This window comes from Aotus nancymaae, unplaced genomic scaffold (genome assembly GCF_030222135.1).
Source record: "Aotus nancymaae isolate 86718 unplaced genomic scaffold, 86718_ANA_hifiasm-v0.15.2.pri h1tg000002l, whole genome shotgun sequence".
Taxonomy (NCBI): Eukaryota; Metazoa; Chordata; class Mammalia; order Primates; family Aotidae; genus Aotus; species Aotus nancymaae.
This window is the reverse complement of record NW_026988413.1, coordinates 41,492,999-41,520,333: the sequence shown is the minus strand read 5'-3', so window position 1 is coordinate 41,520,333 and position 27,335 is coordinate 41,492,999. Positions and strand designations below refer to the sequence as shown.

At 38.3% G+C, this 27,335-nt stretch overlaps 1 protein-coding gene and 1 pseudogene across 1 annotated transcript in view; one reads left to right on the top strand and one right to left on the bottom strand.

Annotated features, from left to right (window-relative positions):
* Window positions 1-5,009: 5,009 nt before the first annotated feature.
* LOC135274597 (5S ribosomal RNA) lies at window positions 5,010-5,127 on the bottom strand (annotated as a pseudogene).
* Window positions 5,128-8,319: 3,192 nt separating this feature from the next.
* Window positions 8,320-27,335, top strand: part of MDFIC (MyoD family inhibitor domain containing) — an 88,533-nt gene continuing 69,517 nt past the window's right edge. Inside the window, exon 1 of the mRNA XM_021673408.2 lies at window positions 8,320-8,413. Within this exon, the coding sequence (XP_021529083.2) occupies window positions 8,320-8,413 (94 nt within the window). The remainder of the gene's footprint in view (window positions 8,414-27,335) is intronic.

The window sequence follows — 27,335 nt, the reverse complement described above, 5'->3', positions numbered from 1 at the left end:
CAAATTCATGTAATATTTTTATAATGATGATGATTTCTTATTTCTGGTGGTGATGGTGGTAGTAGTCATAGTAGAAATTGTCATTATGATGGTCATAGTCATTATTTTGGACCTCTAGAGCAGAGTTGAGTTAATCAGCACCTTGGTATATGGTACATTATATTCACTGGTCTGTGCAAGGCGCCCCTTTTTATGCCTATGTTTGTCTGCATATATTTATTTGTTCTCTCTTATTCCCACTCTCCACTCTCTTCTCTGTCTCCTCAGAGGTCAGCATTCTCATATATTGATGTATATGCTTGTTTGTGTGCGTTCTCATAAGATGTGCTCTGTTCTCCCTGCACATATTTTTAGTTATAAATTGATGCTAAACAAAAAATGCATTCTGCTTCTTGCACTTTTCACTCTCATTTTTAGATCCATTTTGTTTCTACATGTGTTTATCATCTGTTCCTTCTAACAGCTACACAATATCCCATGCTGTGCATCTACCTAATCAACTTCCTGCTTTCCCAAGGATGAGTGCCTAGGTTGATTTCAACTCCCTGCCACACAAATAGTGTGGCAATAAATAACCTCTCTATGTCTCCTTGTGGGCCTAAATACATTTTTGAGGGTCTATGAAGATAGAGACATAACTGTTGCTGGTAGAGTTAAGAAGATCATGAGTTATTCATATCTTTGTATTTAACATGTAAAATCAAATGTATTCCTTATAATGCTTGGCACAAATTTGCACACTGTCTAAAGTTGATTACCTAAGGTAGGAAGAAAAGAATATAGAGCTGCAAGTGCCAGGGTGACAGCCAGGGGCTGTTCGAAGTAGGAGAGAGAAGAAGGATGGGAGGTGGAAGGATATTCAAGAAACCCTGCCTTTTTCCCAATGTTGATTATAGGTACCATGCTTGGGTGAACAATATACAGTCGTGCATAGCTTAACGTATGTCCTGAAAAATGTGTCACTGGGTGATTTTACTGTTGTGTGAATGTCACAGAGTGTACTTCCACAAACACAGATGGTATAGCCTACACCTAGGCTGTATGGTATACCTATTGCTCCTAAGCTATACACCTGTACAATATGCTACTGTACTGAGGACTGTGGGCTATTGATACATAATGAGTATCTATATATCTAAACATAGAGAAGGCACAGTAAAAATATGGCATAAAAGATAAAAAATGGTAGACCTATATAAGGCATTCTGTTACAGTCTTACAGGACCACTCCCATTATGTCATCTGTTGTTGACTGAAACATTGTTATGTTGCTCATGACTGTAGTTTTGTTATAATTCTGCTTTTTAAATTTGGCATGTATTTCTTAATAAAAAATTTGAAGAAATATGAGCACTGATTCAAATTTCAAAGCTGATATTTTCTTTCTTAACCTGAGACTTTAAATGAGGTTAGGGGTTATAGTAACAATAGAACCATCATCTTCTACACCATTTTAAACATTTTTGTCATGATCATCATGCTAACATTATTTCCAACTGCAGTTTCAGCAGTTTGGTCATTATTTTCAGGAGCCTCTTGTATTTACTACTTTTCCACAATTTTTATTCTCCTGGAATATCCAGGTTCACTTTCTAAGTATGAAGCAAATGTCTACTTATTGTCTACTGTATATGTTATGACCATTTTCATTTCTGTCTTCAGTCATGTTGCTTTTATCTGACAAGTGCCAGTGTATGCCTTAACATCTCCCTCCCTTTCTTTAAAACACAAGAAGGACAGTACAGTGACAGCAAGGAAAGACCCTGAAGGCCAGTGCCCCAGGCCAGAGAAGTCAGCCAACTGAAAGGGACACTAATCGAGAGCTTGGAGAGGACTAATTCAGCAACAAGAGACTTTATGCCTGGTTCTTTGGTTACCCATTCACAACAGAAAAATCTTAAGAACTTCAAAATATAACAAAAGGCATGCCCTTGCTTCACCATCAATTAGAAGTGATGGATTCATTTACATGCATTATCCAGATAGCTAGAGCAAGAAGCCTGGATGACAAGAAACTTAGGCTCCTAAGGCTGACTCTGTAATTAACCCACTAACTAACCTTTGCCAAGTCATTTAACTTCTCTGGGGCTTTCACATTTCTTCGTCTTTGCAAATGTTACTTCTCTGTGGAATTCCCTAACTTCTTTGAAAGGCAAACTTACTCAGGACAATACTCAGTTTGGTATTATCTTCTCTCTGAAATGTACCCTGACTCTCCCCACCTACACTTGAGCTGAGTTAGGTAGGTGCTACTTCCTTTTTGCTCCTGCAGTATGGTAAGGTTTTGTGTGACTGTTCTGCTGCTACATTGCTGCCTTCTTCTGCCCCTGGCCTTATAGACTATAAACTCCCAGAAGACTAAAACAGTATTTCTTCTATATTTGAAACGCTAGTGTCTGGCATGTGGTTTGACACATAGCAAACATTCAATATAAATTTGTTGAACCTAGTGAGTAAGCTTTATGTCTTTGTATTTTTTTTATATGTTAAATGAATGAGTTGAGTAAGACTAGTGACTTTTTAACTTTCAAAAAGTGGAAGAACCAGTTGTTTCAGTTAAAATTTAAGAGAAGGACTGATACATTATGGAGAAAAAGAAGAACGTGTTCTACTTTAAGAGCAGGGTTCCAGAAACCTGTGAACCTGACCTCCTCTGCCCCTGAGTGCACCTGACACAGTACTAGGAGGTGGATGGAGCAGTGCCATCAAGACAGCTTTGCCTGGAATTATGATTGCTAATTTCCCTCACAGCTGTAAAATTGTCATCTGTGGAATTTACTCTTTTAAGTAGCAATGTTTTTTAAAAGGAATTTTTGAACATGCTTGAAGGAGTTTTTCCTAGAATGTAAGAAGATTGACCTGACCCCCTAAAAACAGAACAAAGCACTAACAAAACTAACTGACTCTTTCCTTAATGACTCAGGGTCTCATTTGGAACATTGACTATTTCACGAAGCTGAATTCACAAAGGTGTTACAACATGTTTATTCTCCTGTATCTTCCTTGTCTGTCAGCTGTCATCTCTCCTGCTGTCAGTTTTTCTGACCTAATAGATCCCTTAGCTAATCTCTTCCCCTCAAAATCCCTCTGCCCTAAGTTTTCTTCTTCTAAAATACTGTGAGCTGAAACAAAAGAAAATAAAGTTTGATTAGAGGTGTGTATTCACAAAAGAACATGTAGGATTTGAGAAGAAATATGCCTTTTGTGTTGGCACTTTCTGAACATCATGAAGGTTATTTTAGGTATGTAGTGTGTTGATGTTATTTCCTGGTTTCTACGTCACTAGGTTTGGGGATTGCTAAAGTCCTGCTTCTAACCTAAAGGAGGTAAATATATTTTCCAGAAAACCTACCCTTGATATAATCTGGGAATGACTCCTTAAAGGATTCAAAGCATTTAAAATTTTTTTTAAACAAAGTATTTGAATGTGAACCCTTAATGTATGTTTACTTATAAATCATACCCAAGTACTTTTGTACGAATGTGCAATATAATGCATAAAAACATACTAAGAAATAGAAATAAAAAATTATAACATAAAAAACATGTATGAATGCTCACTCTAATATTTTCTGCCCACATATCAGTAGATTGTCTTATGCATCCCTTGGGATGCCCTTACAGTTACACACCCCACTTGTAGACCTCTGGTTTAGAGATCTATGCCAGGAGATTAACTTTGATTTTACCAGGCAAATAAGCCTCTGCTCAAGTGAAAACTAATTTAGCTGCTTTTCAAGACATCAAATCAAATTTCTTTATCTCCAGAGCCTAACATGTGGCCTAGCATATAGTAGGTGCACAATAAGTGTTTGATGAATGTTTAATGAATGAATGATGAAGATTAAGTAGTCCATAAGGATGCTTTATAAACTCTTTTAATTAGTTCTTTATTTTATTTGCTTAGCTCATGTCAGACCGTTTTCACAATGTGTTCACATACTATCATATCATCATTAGTGTGTACATCACTAGGCAGGAATGGTTGTAAGGCACACTAGAATTTCAAAGGCAGGGGGCTTTGATCCAGGGCTAGGGCATTTAGTTCCACCAGCAGGCTGATACCCCTGGAGAATTTCCACCCACCCAGATTAAGATAGCATAAGACATGGCAAAATCTAGCTTAATAAAGACAACTCAGGGGAATCTGGGGTAGCAAGTGGAACACTGACAGTAGTTGCACTTATAAACAGTAGTGGTTCTCCAAGCCAGGCAGATAATGGTATTATGCCACTGGGAAGGATGTGGAGAAAGGGAGACAGGCCAGTAAGGACACATGTGGATTGAGTTCCAGGGCACAGCTGCGTCTTAGGGCTTCTGCTTTCACTCTGCACACTAACCTTGGGCACTTTTACAACCTGCTAGTTAGTAAAGTGCCCTATATATGCTTATAATCCAGGCACATGTCCAGCAGCCTATGTAGGACAGTTTCAATTAGCCCTTTCACACATACTGCATCATTTACATGATTAACTCAGCAGCTTTACCCAAAACCAGCCTCTCCTGAATGTTTCCATCTCTGTAGGTTGTATCACCACCATCTACCTAATCGCAGAAAGCTGGCAGTGTCTCTTAATTCCTCTAGCTTCCTCATCCTTTATCCCTATCTACTTGGCTCTTCCAACATTAGCCCTGGCCTCCAAATTGGACTCCCTAGATCTACTCTCAGTCCTACACACAATTTTATGCATAATACCAGAGTGGCTTTTATAAACAGTAACTTAGAAAATATGTCTCCCCAAAATTCATATGTTGAATCTTAATCACCAAGATGATGGTATTAGAAGGTGGGGCCTGGGGAACTCTCGTGTGTATTTTTTTTTTTAAGAGACAGGGTTTTGCTTTGTTGCTGGAGTTGGAGTGCAGTGGCCCACATAGCTCACAGTAACCTCCAACTCTTGGGCTTAAGTGATCCTCCTGCCTCATCCTCTAGAGTAGCTGGCTACAGGAGTATACCACTATGCCCTGCTAATTTTTATTTTTATTTTTTAAATTTTTTTATTTTTTAAAGCCTACAGAACCCGGGATTCCAGGTGGCCTCCCATCCAAATACTAACCAGGCCCGACCCTGCTTAGCTTCCAAGATCAAAAGAGATTGGGCACGTTCAGGGTGGTATGGCCGTGGACTGCCCTGATAATTTTTAAAAAACAGTTGTGTAGAGACCGGGTCTTTCTCTGTTGCCCAGGCTGGTCTTACAGTTCTGGCCTCAAAAGATTCTGCCTTCATGTGAGCCACCACATCTGGCCTCTTGTGTCTTTTTGTAAGGGCATTAATTCCACTCACGAGGGCTCCACTGTTATGACTTAATTACCTCCAAAGGTCCCACTTACTAATACTATGAGATTAGGGGCTAGGATTTCAGCATATGAATTTTGGGGAAACACAAATTTTCAGTTCTTGACACTGAGTACAACAATGAGAGATGAAGGTACTTGTGTGCTTGTCAGGAAACAAACTAAGCAATCAGAACAGGCAACTACAGCCAGGGATGTGGGAAATGGGAGTCATGGGGAACACTCAGGAGCCCACACTTAACTCCTGGCATATCAGACACCAGGTTAATGGCATTAAGACCACCTCTAAGTCCCAGAGGAGGACTTGAGTTACCAAGGATGCAGGATCGCCTAGAAGACAGACAGACCTAAGTTCTAATCCTAAGCAATTTGTTTATAGGACTGATGGAAGAATTCATTGAGATCATTTGTGTCAGGTGCATAGAATGGCAACCTGGTATTTTGATATTACCCTTTTGATACAGTCATTATGGCAGGCTCAGCATTACCCATCAAATGTTTCTGTGTATAATGGTAATAATAGTTAATACTTTTGAACACCTTTTCCCTTATTTGACAGTCTTCCAAATACTATAGGAGAACTACCTTACTTAGTGCTCATAAAGAAACTACAAAGAATCTCATTCTCATATTATGAGGCAACAAAGGCACAGAGTGGGTGACTAACTGCCCGAAGTCATAAGGCTGAACGAGGTACATATCTGACCACCTTGGTGATTCTACCCTACAGCTTCTCATTTGCTCCTAATGTTATGTAAATTTTGTGTCTTCTCCATTATTGTAATATTAAGAACTGCGTGAAATTAAATGAACAAATATTTCTCATTGATTATGATTTTCTAGAAGAAAGCTGTAAATTCTTTATATTCTTGGATCTTAACATCTTTGTGAGAGAATTTTAAAAATAGGTCAAGGAATGGTACAGGGATAAAACAGAATTTTCCAGAGCAGGTAAACCTCCTTTGAGTGCAGATGATGATGCAGTGGACTCTGAGACATCCTAAATGTTTGTTCTGTAGTAGTGACGAAGTCATGTTCAGAATTGATCTGCTTCCATCAAAGAGATTCCAAACAGTCCAGGCTCCTAGACAAATTTTCAAGAGAGTTAATGCACTCAAATTCATACAATTTCTGAAATCTCCAAATGAAAAAAAAAAGTTATGGGTCATTGGGCAAGATGTCATTTGTCTTTTGGGGAAGTATGGTCTAAATGACTGTCCTCAGCAACTTTGAAGGCTGGCTTTTTTACAATCATGGAAATCAAGTTAGAGTGCACTGTCTCTTCATACGTAAGAAATAAATCTTTGAAATCAATTCTAATCGATTCCAATAGGCTTTCTGAAGAAATGAAATTTCTGGTATATTATTAATGATGCACCTAGAAAGACAGTGAATCCAATGTACATTTTCTTCAATTTTGATAACGTTACTGTGATTCCTCCTCGCTTGTCCTAGAGAGTCGAAGAATGAGTTCGTTCTAACTTTTTATAAATGAATTCTGCATTTCACTCACAATGAAATAAAGAGCAAAAGTTATCTGAGTATATGATTAAAGTACTTTTTATCTGTAAATTACACTTGCTATTCTCGGCTCATCAGATTAAGCTATAATCAGAATGTCTCACTTACAAACGGAAAGTTGATCAGCTTTTTACTTCCGACCACAAGTTTATCTTCCCTCAGATACCACTGATCCAGTGAGGCATCAGCTTGCCATAGGCCGGGCTGGGGCCAGTTCCTGGCATCCTCAAGGGTGCCAACCTTGTTTGCCTGGATGCCTTCAGTGGATTCGCGCAACTGCAACTGGTTTTACCTGATCAGAAATCCTGTTTGACGTAAGAATAATTTAAGAGCCAGAGATGAAATGAGTAAACGTTTAACCGAGGGGGTCAAGTTTTCAAACGCACACTTTCTCTATCCCGCCAGGGAAGTTCGATACTGTAGCAGTGTTTTGGTTTTACTTGTCCACCCTAAGGGTTTCCCTCAGGGTCTTCCCAAAGCCTCCGTCTGGAGGCTGGAGTAGGGAGAAGGAATGAGGTGACGTTTTGGGCGGGGTAGGGGGACGTCTGGGCAGCCAGGGACCTGCCCATTCACTCCCCTTTCCCAGCCCGGGGAAGGCGCAGCGCCCGGGTGGGGAGCCCGCGCCAGCACAGGCCGGCTCTGGCCTCCTGACCCAGACAGCGCAGGGCGCGAGGGACCGCGGGGCCGAACCCGGGTCGCGCCTCCTCGGGGCCGCCTGCCAAGAGTTCGAGGCCTCTCCGGTCCGGAAGTGATGAAAAGGAGCAACAGAGGGAGAAGTGTTTCAGGAGTGTAGGAGTGGAAGAGGGGAAAGAGAGGCAGAGACGGGGAAGGCCCCATCGCTGGGGAGCCGGCCGGAGTGAGCTGGCTGGAAAGAGGGGGCGGAGTGCGCGGAGTCAGAGCCGCCGCCGCTGCCGCAGTTGCCGCCACTGCGGCGTCTGGGCAGAGCCGGAGGGAGGCGGGAAGGACGCGTAGGGGCCGCTGCCGCCGTCGTCAGGCCACCCGGGCGAAAATGCGGCCGCTGCCGAAGCCTCGCTAACTTTCCCGGGCGGAAGAGGAGGAGGAGGAGGAGGAGGAAGGGGCTTGGAGCGATTGAAGGGGATGCGGAGGTAGGTGGTGGTCTCCGGGCGGGGAAGAGGAGGGGTCTGCGCCTCATCCCCGGCTTCTCCCAAACCTGCTCTCTCTTTCCAGCCCCTCCCCTCTGGGTCCGCCTCGCACCCCCGGGACCCCGCCGCTGTCAACTCTCGCAGTAACAGTTTTCCTCGCTAGTTTCAAATCAAAACTTCCCCGGGGTGGAGTTTGAGGGAGGGAAGTGAAGGGGGAGGGAACGTCCCGCAGGGGTGGTGTGCTCTTCTCTAAACACATTTTTTAATTTTTTAAAAAAATTTTTTTCCGCCAGAAGCAGTCAGTTCCCTGCACCCAGCACCTCACAGCCCTTCCTCCGTGCGCCCCGCAGGGCGGCGAGCTAGGCGGCAGCGGCGCGGCGCGGGCTCGGCGGAGCGGCCCATGTCCGGCGCGGGCGAAGTCCCCGCTCCCGGGCCCGTGGGGCCGCAGCGCGCGGCCGAGGCGGGCGGCGGCCGGCTGGGCTCCCCAGCCCAGGGTGAGTGCGCGCTTGCAAGTTGCAAGCTTCTTTGTCCTTGTTGCATTTTTCAGTTTGCTCACACGTGTACAGATGGGGGTGGGGGGAGTGCTGTGAGGAGTTGAGAAGTTTTGCACAGTTCGCGTTACTCAAGCTAGTTCTCCAGGATCCTTGCCCTATATCAACAACTAGATAAGAGGGCGGAATCCGTTGGCCCCTCCACTCCCCCTTTCTCGGGTAGCGAAGAAACGGGATAACAGGATTGCGTCCTTCTTAAGCTTATGCATGTTTGGGCCTAAGACGCAACGTGTAGGTTCTGAAGCGCTTCTCCTCTAGGTCTCTTCAGCAGATCCAGGACTGCCGCAGCTCTCTGAACAAGCATGCACTGTCTCCGTTTCATCTTTCTGTTTCTTGTTGGCTCCTCCACAACGCAGTTGATAATCCAGGTTTTTGTGACCAATCTCTTTGGAATGGCTTATGCATGTTTTCAATAACTGGTTTGTTTTGAAATAAACAAGCTTTATAAGAAACACTTTCCAAGAATGAATTAGCTCCTTTGTGTTCTTCCAAAGTGTAAACACACACAGCCTATAAAATACTCTTGTGTCTGGGAAACTTTCATAGCAAGCTTCTAAACGAGTTGAACAGTATCTTTCTTCTCTTGAAGGCAGTATACTTCAGGTTTCCATTGGTGACAGAGAGAAGGTTCTTAAACTTCTAATGCGTTTTACTCTAAGGATGGTTTTGATCTAAGGAGCCCTGTCACTGATATAGCAGAACTAAGTAATTTTGCCAGTGCTCAAAAACCTACCATATACCCTTGATTTTAAGCATTATCTGATAGCTTATTTTCCCTCTTGTAGTAGTAATGTAGTGAATTTGGGGGAGATTTTCTTAAGGCAGCAAAAATTGGGGAAGAAGTTAACTTTCATGCCACAATAGGTAAAAGCAGAAAACATCAACGGTTAAATTAAAATGTTCTGGCACCCAGCGCTGTTAAACTGAATTATATTTATCACTGTTTTTTTTTTTTTTTTTGCTTCTAAATGAGTGACTCAGTTTTCTAAATAGAAAATAAAAATGATTAACCGCAGAAAATCAGAGAACTAGAATGATAAACATATGTTTTCTCAGAAGCAGCCCATGTTCTCCACATTGTATTGTCAGCACAATCATTTTCCTGTCTTTAGGCATGCCCTTAGTAGTCATATCACTCACTGATGCTCACGCTTGAGCTGCTAATCACTATTGTTAAACTAGGCTTATGTCAAAAATCAACATCAAACACTCAAGAAAAACAATTTGACTTGGAAATAGTTAATATCTACAATATCCAACTTTAATAGTTTGCATTTTTCAAATCAGCTGGGAGAACCTCAAGTGGTACTTTATGTATCTGTGATTTAAGTTGCTGGATAATGTCATGTGATCTGACCTTAAGAAGCAGAACATCTAGAATGGCCTGAAGTAGCACGTTTGTTGGGTACAACACACATATCATCAGTGTAGAAACTCTTGGGTTATATTTTACGTGAAAATTGCCTTAGCTTTACCAACATAGCTATATATGTTATCATTATTATTCGTTTAACTTTGATGTAAGTTAAATAGGGATCTTTTTAATTTTTTTAAAATAGGGATCAATTTAATTATAAATACAAAGTTGATTTTTGAAAAGAATCTGCAGAATCTTGTTGAAGTACTATATCTTAAACAGGCAGATCTCATAAGGTGTATTTAAATAACGAAATTTTTGGAGCACATTGGTAGAAGAAAGCTTCAAGAGAAGCTTGGTTAGATTGCTTTTATTGGTAAAGACATTTGTGAAGAAGCTTTGCTCAAAGGCCACTCTACTCTAAAGCCCTTTCTCAAATTCTTCTATCCTTTTGCTTTTGTCCTTGGATTTTTTTTATCATCTTTTCTGAAGAATAGCTTAATAATTCTCCAGTAGGATATGTCTGCTTAGTTAATAGAAACCTAATTTTTAAATTCTTTATATTAAAGCCAGTAAGGAAAATGGAATTTTAAATACAAATTAACAGAAAAAAATATTATTTCAGGAACATGAAGGATATGATCAAGTCTATCTTTGTAAAGTTAAATATACACATTTAGGTAAATAATAACATTGTAAGTTCTACATATATTACTATACTATATTGTGATGAGCTATCCATACTCTTAACCAAAGGCATAGAACCTTAGAGTTGAAAGTAATTTTGGGGATTCTCTAATCTGAACTGCCCATCAAGTCTACAATTCCATTGCACATCCTTTTAGGTTTTTTGTTAAAAACCTTTAGTGCAGCCGATTCTAATATCAGCATTAACAATTAGAAAGGTTGTCCATATTAAGAACATTCTGCCCCTCCTTAAAATTTCTACCTTTTGTTGTGGTTCTGCAAGCTTTGCTATTGTTTTGAAAGCATTAAAAAGCATTACAAATCTTTCCCATGTGTTTTGAAAATAGTTACAGAGCAGGAACATAAGCTTACATGCTCTAGGCTGTAAGAGGGAACCAGGATAGATATCAGACAGTGTGGAGCAATGGGAATTTTGGGAAACTGGAGAGCTCATGGGCCAGGAAACAACATTCCTCAGTTCCAGCTAATTGTTGGCATGTGGGTTAGTATCTTCTGATATTTCAGGTGACACTGGAAATCCAGATTTTTATGTATCGTCTCTCCATTTTTAAGAGTTTGCAACTAATTAAACACAATTTTTGTCCAGGCCAAACAAAACAACCACAACTGTAGCCTGGATGTGGTCTCTGAGCAGCTGATTTGTGATCTCTCTGATAGAAAAAAGAAAGTAAACATGTAACTTAAAGCTATATTGCTATTTGTGACTACCTTGTGAAATACTGACGTACTTTCTCATATAAAGTACTCATATACATATCTTGTTAGGTGAAAAGCCATTTGAATCAAACTTATTTTTCTTTTAAGACACAATGGATCTTGTTTATGTGGTACCTCTGATTGCCATTTGTCCTATTTTGATTAAGCATTTTAAAATTTGTGTTATCAAACAAGATTGAAAATGTAGGTATTTGCCCTTCAGTGTAATAGTTACTAGAATTCCTATAATCAAAAGAAGCTTTGAATTAAGTGCTTCTTTTATAAGTTTGGGATTTGTAACTAGAGGGGTCTTTAGAAATAATTTAATCCAACCTGTTCATTTTTTAGATAAAGATAAGGATGTCCAAAGAATTTAAGTGACTTGTCCAAGGTCTCATACACAGTCAGTAGCGAGAAATCAGGGTAGAAGCACAAAATTAAAAACATAAATTATGTGTCATTATGATAACTGCAGTTGAAGTAGAGAATCAGTTCAACTTTTTTATAGGGCTGGATGTATTGACAATAGGCTTGGGATATTGTGAATCACTTGAGCTTTTTCCCGTCCCTGTATCTTTCCCCTAAGCCCCACCACACTGATTTACCAAGACGTAGACTGTTGGACTCTGAGTGCTGGAATATATTTTAATGTGATAATGTGTGATTTAATGCAGTCTTCTCTCTTGGGAGAGTCCTCTGAGACTATTAGGCGGACTTTTCTTAGCAGGATGCAAAATGCCAGTGAAGTTAATTAAAAATAATCTAAAATAGAGGCTGGGGAGAAAATCAAGTTGAAATTACATAAGAGGAATTTTGACTTAGAAACTTAGCTGAGTTGTCAGTAGTTTATAGAGGCTAATCAGATTTTCTTTTTGGGAAGGCGGTTTATTTCAATGTATATAATGTATGCTTGTATATATCTGTATTATTCTATATTTATCATGTTATTTTATCCTTTTGATTAAGTATGACATTTCACAAAATACGTCATTTTTGAACAGCTGCTATTCCTGGTTCTCTACTGGGGACAATTTTGCTCTTCAGGAGACATCTGACAATATCTAGAGGCATGTTTGGCTGTCATAAAAGGGGTGCTACTAGCATCTAGTGAGTGGAGGTCAAGGACACTTCTGAACATCCTGTAATGTATAAGATATGACAGCCTTTACAAGAAGGAATCACCAATAGTGTTGAGATTGAGAAACCCTGTTATTTTTGAGGCAATTGACATTTTTGGCTTCATTCGAGACTCATAGAATTAGGATATCTGGATGTAAGAGCCAAGAATCTGTATTTTAATCAAGCTCCAGGTGCTCCTTAACTCTAGTTGAGAATCATTGTTTTACAGGCTTTAATCTTTAAAAAGATGTGTTATATTGATAGACAATTAAAAATAATCTTTTTTTTTTTTTTTTTTGGAAAGACTTCAGAAAGCTGTTTAAAAGTTCACCTTTTAAACAGGGTTGCGCTCACATTTGTAATCCCAGCACTTTGGGAGGCCAAGACATGTGGATCATGAGGTCAGGAGATCGAGACCATCCTGGCCAACATGGTGAAATCCTGTGTCTACTAAAAATGCAAAAATTAGCTGGGTGTGGTGGTGGGTGCCTGTAATCCCAGCCATTCAGGAGGCTGAGGCAGGAGAATTGCTTCAACCCAGGAGGTGGAGGTTGCAGTGAGCTGAGATCTCGCCACTGCACTCCAGCCTGGGCGACGGTGCGAGATTCCATCTCAAAAAAAAAAAGTTCACCTTTTCAAGTTCAAAAGTTTAAATTGTTACCCCTCCATGTAAACGCTCTAATAATGCTCTCTAAAATTTTTATCATATGCTTTAATTCATCCTCAAAATACTGCTGCATAGTTATCCTCAAAAAAGCTTGTTTGTTTTCATAATTATATGCACTATAACTCAAATATATTTTGAACGTTATAAAAGAAATGCAAAAGTAAAAAAAGGATGAGGGAGTAAATAAACAGAATTTTAATACTTTATTTCACTATCTCAGTAGATATTCTTGCCACTCTACACTTCAGAGACTCCAACCTATGGCAAAACAAGGAAAGAAGTCTTCAGTTTTCACGAGTTGTGTTCCATTGTAAATTGGACTTTCGGAAGCTGGAGTCTACTTTCTCATAGAAACAGAGTGATAAATTATATTCCCTAATGAATGCCAAAAGATTGTTAGAATTAAGTTTTATTAAACTTTGTTTGATTATAATGATAATTCACAGAAAACATACTATTATAAAACTGGCAGCAAATATGAATAACAAAGAATAAAATAGAACTGAATAGAAACTGGTTTAAAACACTTTTTGAATACAGATGCTTGAGGAGGGACAGACTTAATTAGAAAAATATAGGGAGACGTAGATTGGAAAGAGGATTTGGGAACATTTTCAGTTTAGAAAATGAATCTTAGAACTTATACTTCTAGTTTTTTTATGTCTAAAGGAACTAATGTACATTTTATGATTTTAGTTATACAAGTGGAGGGCTTATCAGCTGGGTACATTCATTTTCCCTTTGCTAAGAAAAAGAACCAAATGAGTAAGAGAAGGATGTAACTGGGAAAAACCAAAAAGGGAGGAAGGAAGCAGTTAAAGAAGATATATCTGTAAATTTAAGAAAGCATTTGGAGAAGTTGAACTGTTTGAGTTGAGATCTGTGAAAAAAAAAGTCCTAAGGAATATCATAGTACATGCTGAGACTGTGGCTGGCATGTTAAGTAAATCAGTGCCATAATAGAGGCACAAAGAAAGTGGGATGGCAGAACATGGGTGAGAGAAAATGTCTCTAGTTGGGGATTTGGAAAAGCCTTAAGAAAAGTTTTGAATTGAGTTGGACCAGGAAGCCTAGTATTGTTGTAGGACTCAGCTCTGTGGAGATACATGGTAGCAGATAAGGCTTGAAGGAGATGGTTACAGAATATTGGGTACTTCACCAAGACCATTGTATGGACTGTATGAAGGAGCAGAGAACAAGATAGGCTAAAGTCAATACCAGGAAGGCCCTGATTCTCTTGCTGAGGAACTTGCATGTGCCTTCTGTAGGAGTTGGTGAACACCGAAGTTTCTTAAGAAGGGAAGGACAGGACCCACTGGTGTTTCTAGGAAAACTGTTCTGGTGACAGTTCATAGGATGATTTTGAAGGAAGTAGCAAGAGCGGAGGCAGTGATTACTGTAAGGTTTATTGGGTTCTTGCTGAGTTTAAAATGAAGAAACTGGGGCCAGCACAAGAAGATCCAATGCGAAGGGTTTATTCGGCTCCCGGGCAAGATTCTGCAGTCCGACAGGAGGGGCCGGAGAAGTCGCACGGACTCCTCTCAGACGTGGGGTTTTATAGGGAGTGGAGGTGTTTGATTGGTTGTGGGAGAGCAGGGTGTGGGCAAAGCAGGATTAGGTAGGGTTACAAGCCTTTGTTTGCATACAGGACTCGACTGCTATTGGTTAGAGTTACAAGATTTCGTTTGCATACAAGACTCGGCTGCTATTGGCTAGAGTTACAAGACCTCGTTTGCATACTAAACTGCTATTGGCTAGAGTTACAAGACTTTGTTTGCATACAGGACTCGGCTGCTATTGGCTAGAGTTACAAGACCTCGTTTGCATTTTGGCGAGGTTTTTAAGGGAAAGCTAGGCTGTGCGAGGGGGAGGACATGTCCAATCTTTCGAAAAAAAGGGGGCGGTGTGCATCTGTGCTCCTGGTGAGGCAACAGGCCTTACAATTACAGTAAGCTGACAAAAGATTAGAGGACTTAAGGGAACACCAGCAGGAGTAAAATTGAGGAAATTGATTTAAGAACAATAGCAAAAGTAGGATAGAGATTTCTTAGCTGTGAGAACCCGGGAGGGAATAGATTTTTTACTTATTCATCTTTGAAACTCCTGAGACCAAGTACAGTGTCCACATTTTGATGAATTCATATAGTTGGGTAAAATATATACGTGTGTGTGTGTGTGTGTGTGTGTGTGTGTGTGTGTATTTGAGATGGAGTCTCACTCTAGCACCCAGGCTGGAGTACAGTGGCATGATTTCAGCTCCCTGCAACCTCCACCTCCCAGGTTCAAGCAATTCTCTTGCCTCAGCCTCCTGAGTAGCTAAGACTACAGGTGCCTGCCACCACACCTGGCTAATTTTTTGTAGTTTTTAGTAGAGACGGGGTTTCACCATATTGGCCAGGCTGGTCTCTAACTCCTGACCTTGTGCCCGTCTTGGCCTCCCAAAGTGCTGGGATTACAGGTGTGAGCCACTGTGCCCAGCCCGTGGTTGGGTAAAATATTTTATATGGGAGATGGTGGAAAAGTAGAAATTTAAGGTAATTCATAATTTGTTTTGGAGCCTGAGTGGAAACCTAGGAGAAGCTATTGAGTCTTAGTCACAGGAGCATTAGATATTTGGTGGATACAAAAGATGAAAAGAGTTTGAGTTTTTTTAAGGAGAAACAAGGTGCATGGAGGACTTCTGTTGCTTAGATGGGAGGACTGAACACGCTCACTGTGCACTAATGAGAAAAAAGTCAGAAGATAGGGAGAGATTGAAGATGAAAGGAGATAGCGGAAGAAGGAAGTGGTATAGTAGGTGTTTGTAAGGGAAAGATAAAAATTCTGGGAAGGAATGGGATGAAGAGACCAATCTTTGGGAAGTTGGGAATGTTCCTCTTTGAGTTGGAGGTGGGAGAAAAGGATGGGTGATTATCTAGAGAAAATTGATATGAAAAGGAATATCAAGGGCCTAGATCTCAGTAAAGTAAATGGTAACATATGCTGAGAGCAAAGGAGGTTAGGATGAATCAAGAACTCTGAGATGTGTAGAAAAGATTTGGAAGAAGAAAAAATTAAAGAGGTAGTCAATCTGGGGCAAACGAAATGGCTGCTGGATAACACGAAGAGATTAACTAGGACCGAATAGCAGGAATTTTTAGTGGAAGTGATCAGCATGGTTGATCGCCTTTCTCAGCGAGGAGCATGCAGGAGCTTGGGAAACGAAGCAAATAGAATGGATTTTGCAATTAACATCGGGTTGGAGGTTGGCAGGGTGGAAGTCATGAGAGGATAACAAGGGAAGCTTATCACACCAGTGTGGGAAGAGTGTGTTTATATTAATTGGTCTTGTGTTCCAAGCTGGGAAGAGAATCCAGAGCAATGAAATTGACAGGCTAAGACTTCTGGTGAGGAAAAAAAATATGGCTGTTGCTTCGTTTGGTCAGTTCACATACAAGGTTTTAATATATATGATCGAGTGACCTTTCAGGGCTATGAGGGAAGCTGCGGAATTTTTGGGTGTGTAAAGCCTTTTCCCGTTTCTTTGAACCTTGTTTCCTGGATCTTGTTGAGATGATTTCATGGAAAGAAGGCCTAATAACAGTGTGCAATTATTTTACTGGATTATATTTTTATAATGATAAAAGGTTTGGGGATAATAAGGAAACATCAGTTGACACAATCTAAAGTTAGGCCATTTGCACATACAAAGTTATTTAGAACAACAGCACATGAAGCAGAAAAAATTCAACCAGATTATCTTTCTGAGGTAATGTAAATATTCTCCTGTATAAAGACAGAGGATAAATCAAGTGATTTCTGTATTTCTACTCCTAAAAGTGTTTATTCAGTTTTTATTAAGAGAAGATATTCTGTATTGACTACATAGATTCTGGATTTTGGATATTTTAACTTCATTGATTCGTTAGAGTAGCTCAAAGAAAGGTGCTGCATCCCTTCTGTCTTAATCAGTGCTATGTATATGCATATACAAGTATTTTGGCTACTTGATCTCTCTCTCTCTCTCTCTCTCTCTCTCTCTCTGTCTCTCTCTGTCTCTCTCTCTCTCTGTCTCTCTCTGTCTCTCTCTGTCTCTCTTCCCCTCTCCTTTTCTTCATCCCTTTCCCTCTCTCTTCGTCTTGCCAGCAAAACTCTACTGAAGTTACTTAAACTTTTAATATCTTCTTTTTACATTAGCTTACATGTCCTGAAAGAGCAAGCTTTTTAATCTTAAGTTTTTGAAATTGAGTTATATTTTATAGATTCGTTTTCTAATCACTTAGTGTTTGCTAAGTAGGAACTATGAAAAGAGTTATTTTAACGTGAATTTAATTTCGTTTGTGGTTTTTACTTACAGTCTACTTCTGTTTTCAGGTTCACGCCCACATGATCTCAAGTGAGATGATTCATATACATGTGCCTTTGTGCCCGATTTTTGGTAGTTCCAGGAAAAAAGTCTGAAATTAATTTTTATGTTAGCACATATATTTTACTATTGAGAGATTTGAAGGGGGAAACACTGTCCACAAACATTTTTTCGTTGTGCCTACAAGGTACTGTGAAGATTAAGAATGTAGAGTTTTGCCCACAAGGAATATGTCAGCGGGATGAGAGAGGATGAGATCCAAATGTTTACCAAATTAAATTGCAATCTCTTACTGAAATATCAATTCAAGATTAAAATAACAGCCATGTGACAGATTAATTCATGGCCAGTTGCCAACTGACTGGTATCATCCTGGAGTATGTAAATTTAGGGGTTGAGAGAGGATTTCAGGATGGCGAGAAGGAATCAGTTTTGCCTGGGTTGGACTGCTAGTGACCCTACTTGAAGAACACTACAGTTTGTAGGGATTTTTGGTGAGAATTATGCTGTGTTGGGCCCTGAAAATAAGGTACCCTGTGGTCGAGCAGGTGACAGGCTCTCTGAAACTAGGTGTCAGAGTATGAAAAAACCAGCTTCCTCCCCTTACTTTTGCCACTCCAAGGCATAGTCCTCCTATTCTTTTTCATGGTCCATCAGCCCTGATCTTTTGGGTGTTTAAAAACATAGACCCCACTTTTGGGTCTCTATAAACATAGTTCTTATTTCTTTCATTACCCAAGCAACACATAAGATCTGAGGGGTTGTACTATTTATTTCTCACTGGGATACAATAAAATTATTCAGCATGAAAAAGTATAGGAGTTTACAATGTAAAATATCTACCATGTTCAACTAACTGTATCAATTTTTCATTAATAATCAAAATGAATGTAATTCATATTTCAGCTAAGGAGTAACATATTTAATCCAGAAAGTATTTTTGGTTGCAGGGTAAAGAGACTGAGGCACTGGTAGTGGGTGTGGAAAAGAAAGTGTAGATTGGCGAGAAATTGGGAAGTTGTTACTAGCAGGATCTGGTAATTGATTATTTTGGAATAGGTAACATAAGACGAAAATAAAGAGTTGAAGGTGATTCTGTAACTACTGTTAGCTAAGAGACAGACAACAGTTATAGAAACAGGCAGGGAGAGAAGAAAAGTGGTGATGAATTTTGGGAAGTGTTGAGTTTGAGTTGCTAAAGATACATTTATGTAGAGTGAAAACTTCAAATCTGTAGCTCAGGATAGGTGTCAGGGCTAGGATAATGGATCTACAGGTTATCTTCCTGCAGATTACTGAAACTGTGGAATTTGAAGAGACTGCAAAGATGGTTGAGCCAGAAGAATATAGGTTATGGTCTTAGAGGAGAATCCAAAGAACTCATTGCTCCACAGCAAGGGTGGAGAGGGCCCAGAAGGTGTGAGACTGAGTTAGTGAAGTTTATAAGAAGTTCCTGGGTTTTGCCTTTATGCAAATTGACAGAGGGCACACTTTCTGACTTCAAATCCTTATCTACTGTTCTGAAGTCCCAGAAATCAATTTCAATATACTTCTAATTCACTTACCATTATCTTATTTGTGCCTTTGCCACTATTTGAAAAGCTCTTCTCTGTCCTCTATTTATTTACTCCAAGATCGGACTCAAATGATAACTCTGAAATGCTCTTACAGATTAAACAGCCCCCTTTGATTCACTTTTGATTTCCATTGGCCTTCATTTCAAGTAATAGTGCCAAGTGAGGGTTCATTGCTTAACTAGACAGCTTGAGAGTAAAAGTGCTCTTGATAAAATAACTGTGCAACTGAGAGGTAACAGAAGGTTTTTAAAACTGTGGTGCATATGCAGGCGATTATGCTGAAAAACTAAAGATGGGTGTGAATCATTATTTAAAAAGGGGAAGATGTTAGAGTCTTCCGTTCCTTTTTATAATAGCGTATGTAGACTGACAGTTAAGGGAACTGCTATAGATATGGTGTCGCTGGACTTTGGCAGTCAGACAACCTCTTTCATGGTAGTTTTCTAGACAAGATTAAGAAGGCTATTGTACCTATAAAACTGATTAGAATGTGATGCCTCTGAAAAACCATCAAATGAACTGAGCATGTTTAGCACAAACAAGATAGAAGAACATGAGATACTTTCTAATATGGCGCTGTCACATGGAGAGAAGATTACACTTTGATTTGTTTACTTAGTTTGATTTTGCAAGAAGCAAAATACGATGAATCAGTGACAATTTTAGGGAAGTAGATTTTAGTCCAACGTGAGGATGGTCCAAATAATTAAAACTCCCAAAGTGGAGTAAACTATTTTCTGAAGCTATTTCTCTATCCCTGTAAGTATTCATACCTTGACCTATTCTTGGAAATGTTGGATGTTGAATGTTTTCATCTGAATTTATTTTATCAGTTTGTTCAGAGGGACCTCTAAGAGCTCATCTAACTCCAGATTCCATAAGCTTATGAAAGTTTGGCTTTAGTATGAGCATATTGCTTTCCTGAATAAACATAACTGAACCTGTATGTGAGGAAGAAGGAGTTTACTGTGCCTAAGGGTCAATCATCCTAAAAAAATTATTCTTAGGATAAGGAACAGTAGTTTTAGATGTAAAAGGTGCAGGAGACTAAGATGACTGCGATGTGTCCTGTTTCTTATATCAGATTGCTGTTATCTAAGCACTTATTTTCTTTTTTTATTTTTCACTTTTTAAAAAATATTTTATCACACTTTAGGTTCTGAGGTACATGTGCAGAACACTCAGGATTGTTGCATAGGTACATACACTTATTTTCCCAAGTGAAAAGTATAGAATTCTTCCTTCTCCCTTCATGTATTTAGAGCCCTGATTTATTGAGATGTATTTTAAATGATTGCTGCACTCTGTACCTATTCCTTTGCATATTAATACTCATTGCATTTTCATATAATTTTGTAATTTGTTTTCCAATTTCCTGTGTGCATATTCCATTCCTTTTACCTACACCAAACCTATAAAATGATTGAGTCAATGTCATTTTCATCCACTCTTTTGAGTCTAAATATACCATAAGCTTCTAAATACATAAAAAGCCCTTCAAAGGAATATATTTTAGATCTTGCTCAGAAGTCTTATTATTTTTCAAAATACTGATAACAATGAATTAATTAAGTTGATTTAAGCATTTGATTTACTCAACAAACATTTATAGTGTATGATTTTATAACTTCCTTGTGTTTGCAAAATCTTGAAGTTTTATGCATATGTTCACTCATCTGTTTAAATGCTTTGGTTATCTTAACATGCATTTTTGGACAATGAGATTTTAATCCATTTTAGAATGTTAGACAAAGCAGGCTGGTTTTGCAATGTGCCTTAAAGGTCATTAGGCTTGATGGTTTTTTTTTTTTTTTTCTTTTTTGGATCAGTGAAGAAGTAAAATTCCAGAGCCTCAGGTCTTCCTGAAAGCTGCCTTATCTTTGGTTTTTTAAAGGTTACAGTTGGGAAACATTTGTAGAATTTCCACATTATTCTGAACTGCTGGAAAAATACAGACCTAGATTTTTTTTTTACTTTCCCAGAGATTTTAGTCTCAGATTACTTGAAATTTCATAACTAGAATACATATCGATCATCTGTAATAATGCTGGGTTTTTAATGGAAGAGTAAATATGAAATTGTTTAAAGCAAGTTTGTTATAGATAAAGGAGGTATGAATATAAATTTCATATCAGCAATAATAACATACATAATAAGCAGATTATAAATGATCTGTCGTAGATTATCATCAAATATTTTTAATTGAAGTGTATGAGAGCTAACATGCAAAAGTCTCAGAATTTAAACACAGAACGATTTATGCTCCTTTCTATAAGAATATAAGTAGATTTCACACTGATGAAGTTTTATAAAGATTCCTGCCAACCAACATCATTTGTATTAGCCTTTCTTGAAGTAAGCAAATAAAGTATGGATAACGAGTAGAAAATGTATTTTTCTTTTTTGATTTTGTTTTTCTGGTTTGTTAATTTACACTCACTTCTAATTGGTTCAGTAGACTATTTGAGGTGGCTTATAAGAATACTTTTTAAAAAGGATTAAAACAGAATAATGGAAAATATAAGTAGCCTAGGACATCCAAGTCTGGGGAAATCAGAATACATAAGTATAGGTTGTGGGGTCAAACAGAGTTATTTAATTTTGTATGTAGATGTGCATTCAAAAGAAAACTTTTGGGGGATATACTTTTCATTGTCTATAAGGAAAAAAATAGCATATAGCTACTCAGAGGAAACAATGCTTTTCCTTGTATTCAGTCTGGAAACGTACTTATTGCCTGGTTTTTCATATAGGGATTACTGAATGGATAATGAAATGGAGGCCCCCACCAGCCTCTCTATGATTTGTTTATAGCATGTTTTTAAAAGGTGCTTGTTGCAATAACAATTAAATTAATAATAATAACCAGTGTGAATGAGCTCTTACTCTACATCAGACACTGTGCTTTTCTGGCTTGATTTCATTTATTTCCACATCCACCTTACAAGGTAGAGACAGTTGTTACTCCCATTCAAAGATGAAGAATCTGACAAAGATTAACTTGCCCAGGATCTACATCATTAGTGGTGGACCCGGGTACCCTGATTTTAGATCCTGTGCTTTTAACAACTTCTCTAGTGCAGAGTACAGTTTGGGAATAGTCCCTCTGTCCCAGAGACACTAATGAGAATCTTTTTATTCATCAGGAAGGATTCAACTATCTGGATTTTGAAGTGACAATATTGCCCCCATTTTTTGGAAAACTGTGGCATGTACAGAAACTTGAAGCAACATTCTCAGGTTCTTCTGCTATTATAGTATTATTTGTTAAAAGCATTCATCTATGGAAATAATATTATTGCTTGATTAAAAATTGATAGGAAAAAATCCCTGTTCAATAGTTTAAACAGTTGTCTTATAGAAAAGGAAAGCTTACTATTTCCACCGACAAAGAACAGAACTAAGGCTAGTTATAAATGACTTAATAGCAGATTTATGTTAAAAAAACAACTTATTAATGCACCAACCTGACCAAGAATAAAAGGTGTTCTGTTGTGAAGTACCAATCCTTGAAATTTTGGAGAACGGCTGAGTATTGCAGTAGTCCCGATCTTAGAACTATCTATATCTAGACCTTTCTTCCCTGGGTGGGATATGAAACTAGCTGAGCTGCAGATCTTTTCCAACTCTGGATTTTATTTTCCTGTTTCCAACTGAATATCTATCTTTGAGACTGTTTTCTCGTGAGTTAAAACTGAGCTAAGTTTTTGTTTTCTATATTACATTGTTGATGGTTCTGAAGATTAAATAAATATATATTTAAGTCCTTTGAAAACAATTAATACTGTAATTGTAAACATTCATTAATTTACTCTTTCAACAACAAAAAACATTATTTTTTAAAACATATGTAACAACCACATATTAGCTGAGTGGCTATTATATTATATGCTAACATATATCATATTTTATATAAGTTATCTAATTTATTATTAATGCTCTTAGATTTTTCTGTCTTGTTAATCACCATCTGATTATTTTATTCCCCAACTATTGGAGACAAGTAAAACTACAAAGTTTTAAGTTTGGATAATGCCAACTAGGTAAAATATTACAGAATTTTAAAGTAAATGGAAATTCTATTTACTTGAATATTTTTCATTCTTCTTCAACAGGAAGAATTGAGTTTGGAGAAGATTATTTCTTACCATTCATGCCCTTCTTTAGAAACAGGAAAATAGAGGGTATTGATCCTATAAGATAGATAGTCATTTCTGTGTAGGATATATTGTATTTAAAATGATCATTAGGAACCCTTAGTTTTTCCATTTACTCTTGCTCAATTCATGTTCGTCACTTTCTTTGAGAATTAATTCAAATCCAATGCCCTAGAATGGCTTTTCTATGATTTCCTCTACTCCATTCTAAACACTCTTCTGCGTGCATATGAGATTTTGGCTCTATTGTTTAGCCCTTGTGCAGAATCAGATTTGCAGAATTTTAGAGCCAGACAGGACTCTGCATTCATCCAGTTCAATACTGTCATTTTCTGATGAAGAGGATGAAGACAATGAGTCTCAGCCACACAGCTGGTCAGCCTTTGAGCCAGAATTAGGAGGGAGCAGTTGTTATTACCTTCTGTTTTGTAGTTGTTTGATTGTTTATGTGTGTGCATTTGGTGTCTCCAGCAAGAGGATATTTTGTCAGGGACCTAGCCTTTTTTCTCATTCAAAGGAAAGTAGTTCTTCCTCACTTCTTTGTCCAGAGTGGGCATACTAGGATGCTCAGGAGCTAGTCTTTTGGAAGGAGATGCCAGTGGTGTTCAACTATCCTTTGATCTAATACTATTTTTACCATGTCTTCACTTTTTTATTTTAATATGTAAAACATGTTTCTTTTATCCCATTATTAGTAGAATTGATTAGCATTGTATATAATTTAGATTTTATATTATTTTTTTTTGGGTGGGGGGTGGATGGGGTTTTGTTCTTGTTGCCCAGGCTGGAGTGCAGCGGCGCAATCCTGGCTCACTGCAACCTCCGTCTCCTGGATCCAAATGATTCTCCTGCCTCAGCCTCTCAAGTAGTTGGGATTATGGGAAGGCACCACCACGCCTAGCTATTTTTTTTTATATTTAGTAGAGACAGAGTTTCACCATGTTAGTCAGGCTGATCTCAACCTCAGGTTATCTCCCATCTTGACATCCCAAAGTGCTGGGATTACAGCCATGAGCCACTACACCCAGCTAGATTTTGTATTCTTAATAGTTGTCCTTACATGGAGACAGAAATAAATACCTCTTTATTAGATGATTAGATACAAATCTATTTTCTAGTACTTGGAATACAGTGACAAGGGGCTGAGTAGCAACATCTGTATCTCAATATTTGATATACCTAAGGTTTTTTTTTAAATATAACTAGCTGTGTAGTATAAGATAAGAGTTAACTTAGAATAGTGCCCCTCAAATATGGTCATATATCACAATGATATCACTCCCCCAGCCCTACACACAACTGAGTTGAAATCTCTTAAGTTGGGCCTGTGTATCTTTATGTTTAAAGAGCTGTAGAGCAGTTCTGACCCAGAGGGAAAGTAGAGGACCAGTGGCTCAGAAGGACAGCATTGTTGAGATAATGAAGGCCCCCTTTTAAGAGAAAATTCCTACACTGGGTTGGGGATGTACGCCTGTTGGACATGTAAATAGAAATCTTGTAGAAAGGTATAGACTGATTTCATACATGACTGAAATCACCTGACTGCTTATGGATTGTCTTTCAGGCCTACTTACTAGTTGAGTCGCAACTACAAACCTCCACTATCCAGAATGAAATTTATTAAACAAGGGCTGAGTCTCTGTTTCTCAATTCAGAAACAACACAGAAAACCTACATTGATAATAGAAATTGGTTACTAGAAACTTCCATTTTGTTGTTGTAATGAGTAGTGGCTGACTCAACCCATTGAAAGCTTTAGTGAGGTTGGTTTTATGTTTGGATATCATGGTCCCCATCTTACAATTATCTGTCAATAAGTCCTGCTCTCTCTTGAGAGCATTTCTTCAGTGGTATATGTAACTGCTCACCATTTATGAGACTGCCATATGGGTAGTTAATTGAAATTAGTAAGTAGTAAGGATATATTAATAAAATAACATGTATAAATTAGAAAGTCACAAAACAGTCAAGTGGTCACAGAAGTTTAGTTTATACAAGTGGAGAATTGGCAAGTCAATTTAAATTTTTTATCGGGAACCTTTTCTGAACTTTGGGCTGGGTGCTGTGGATCACAGCAAAAACCTGAGACCAACTTTTTAGCCAAGACATTTAGCTTTCAAGAGAGGCAAAATTGAATAGACTGAGAATAGTGAATTAATAATAATTGCATATTATTTATTGAATATAACCAGACAGAGAATGATAGATTTTTTGTTTTCACCTGAGAAGGACACTGGGAATCACCTAATTCTGGAATTTCACAGATAAGGAAACTTTTTAAAAAGTGCAATAAATTGTCCATTAATAACAATTTAGAGCAGGAAGAGCTTCATTTTTTTTGCCTAGAGTGGGTTACATAGTTGTACATTTATGTGTATATGGACCACATGGCATTTTCATTTATTCAATGGAGAGTTGAGAGGGTCTGTGTTCAGCACTCGAATATTGGACATGATTCAAATATGAGTCAAGTGTGTCTAGAGGCTTTATTCATACCTATTTTCTTTTAGTCAGCAATGCTTCATAATGCCTTGGTTTCATGAATTAATTTTAATGGAATTAAACTTGAACAGCTCAAAATTATATAATTAATTTCATTCAGCTTCAATTAAAGTTGCTAATTGAATCAAGCCTACTAGCATGACACCTGGCGGCAGTCAGCTACATAACAGAGGCGGCAAGTATGTAGGACTGTGCTGATGAGCTAGTTCATGTCTACTAGTGAGTTTCCATGAAAAATCTCTTTTATTGATAATCTCAGAATGGCCTTGAGTTGACTGTAGCAGTGGAACGATTTCTGGAGTTGTTTAAAAAAGTAAAGATTTTAATTGAAACTAATATATCTCATGAAGATTACATTTCTCTATGATAACGCTGAGTAAATGTTACATAAATCTAAAGCATATTGGTTTAGTATGCTTTCAATTTATATTTTACTGCTATTTGAATATGGTTTTGTTTTTAAAAATCCTTGGAATTTAAGACCCCATTTTGTTCAGAGACCTTCTTAGCCTCTGGACTTGGTCCTAAGTGGGTGTCTGTCTATTTTTATGTGTTGAAATTTGTTTCATGGCAGAACTTTTTAATTGTTGTGAAATCCCCATGGTACATGAAAAAGTTTTGCATGTGCAGAAATTTTTTCCTTCCACTGGAAATGTTAACACGGTTGACTAACAACTTCTGTTTGAATCTCTTTCCTTTCTTTGCTTCCATGGCTTGACATCATCCAGCTTTTCTTACTTCTCTAACTTCTTCCTAATTGTACGGACTCTTCTTGGTACTTGCTACTCTTTATGATACTTCTTAATATAGTAACTCTTTTAGTGAGCTCATTAATTTGAATGGCTTTGGAAATCAAGTATAGAAAGATGACTATTTCTAGCTCTAACCCTTTTTCTGATTTGCAAATTCAAATATCCAGTACTGAACTCATCCACTAGACTGTAAACTCCAAGAAGGCCTGAGCAGCATTTCATAATTCATTGTATCCTCATCACCTAGCACAGTGCCTAAACATCTACTGTGCAAAAATATCTATTATTAAAAGAATAAATTGTTCTCCTGATTTCTAGGCTTTCTCAGTCAAGTCCAGACTGAGAACTTGGTCATATCCAACCCCATCTTCCTTGATTATCTCTACAAACCCCTAGTTAGTGTCTCACATTTACCCTCTGTTCCATCTTTTTATCCAGTTAATTAAACTCTTGTCAACTTCAATATGGGCTTTGCTAAGTCTCTCTTTTAGCTTCCCTTACTGTATTCTCCCTCTTACATGTATCCATACTCCAGTGGAATCATCTGAGTGCAGCCTCTTCTCCCTCAGTTGAAATAGAATCTTTGGTAGTGGTATCCAGGAATATGGGTGTGGCCAGAATTGATAATCACAAGTTTGCACAAGTTTATTAATCTTCCTAAGGCATGGCTCTGATAAGGCATTTCATAAAGCTTTAGTGGCTACTTTGACTTATTTTTCTTGCTTTTGAATTGCATCCAGATTTCTCACCTTAGCATTCTAATATCCACACAGTGTCTCTAATCAAACCTTTACAGTCTTATCTCCTAATTTTCCACTCACAGTATTTCATAGTCCAGAGAGTTGGAACCTTTGCCCAAATGCCTGCTTTTGGAGTTTGCCCATGCTGTTCTTCCACTTTTCTTCCAACTGTACTTTTTGAAATCCAACTAATCTTTTAAAGACGATTCAACACATACCTTTTTCTTCATCGCTTTTGTTGATCT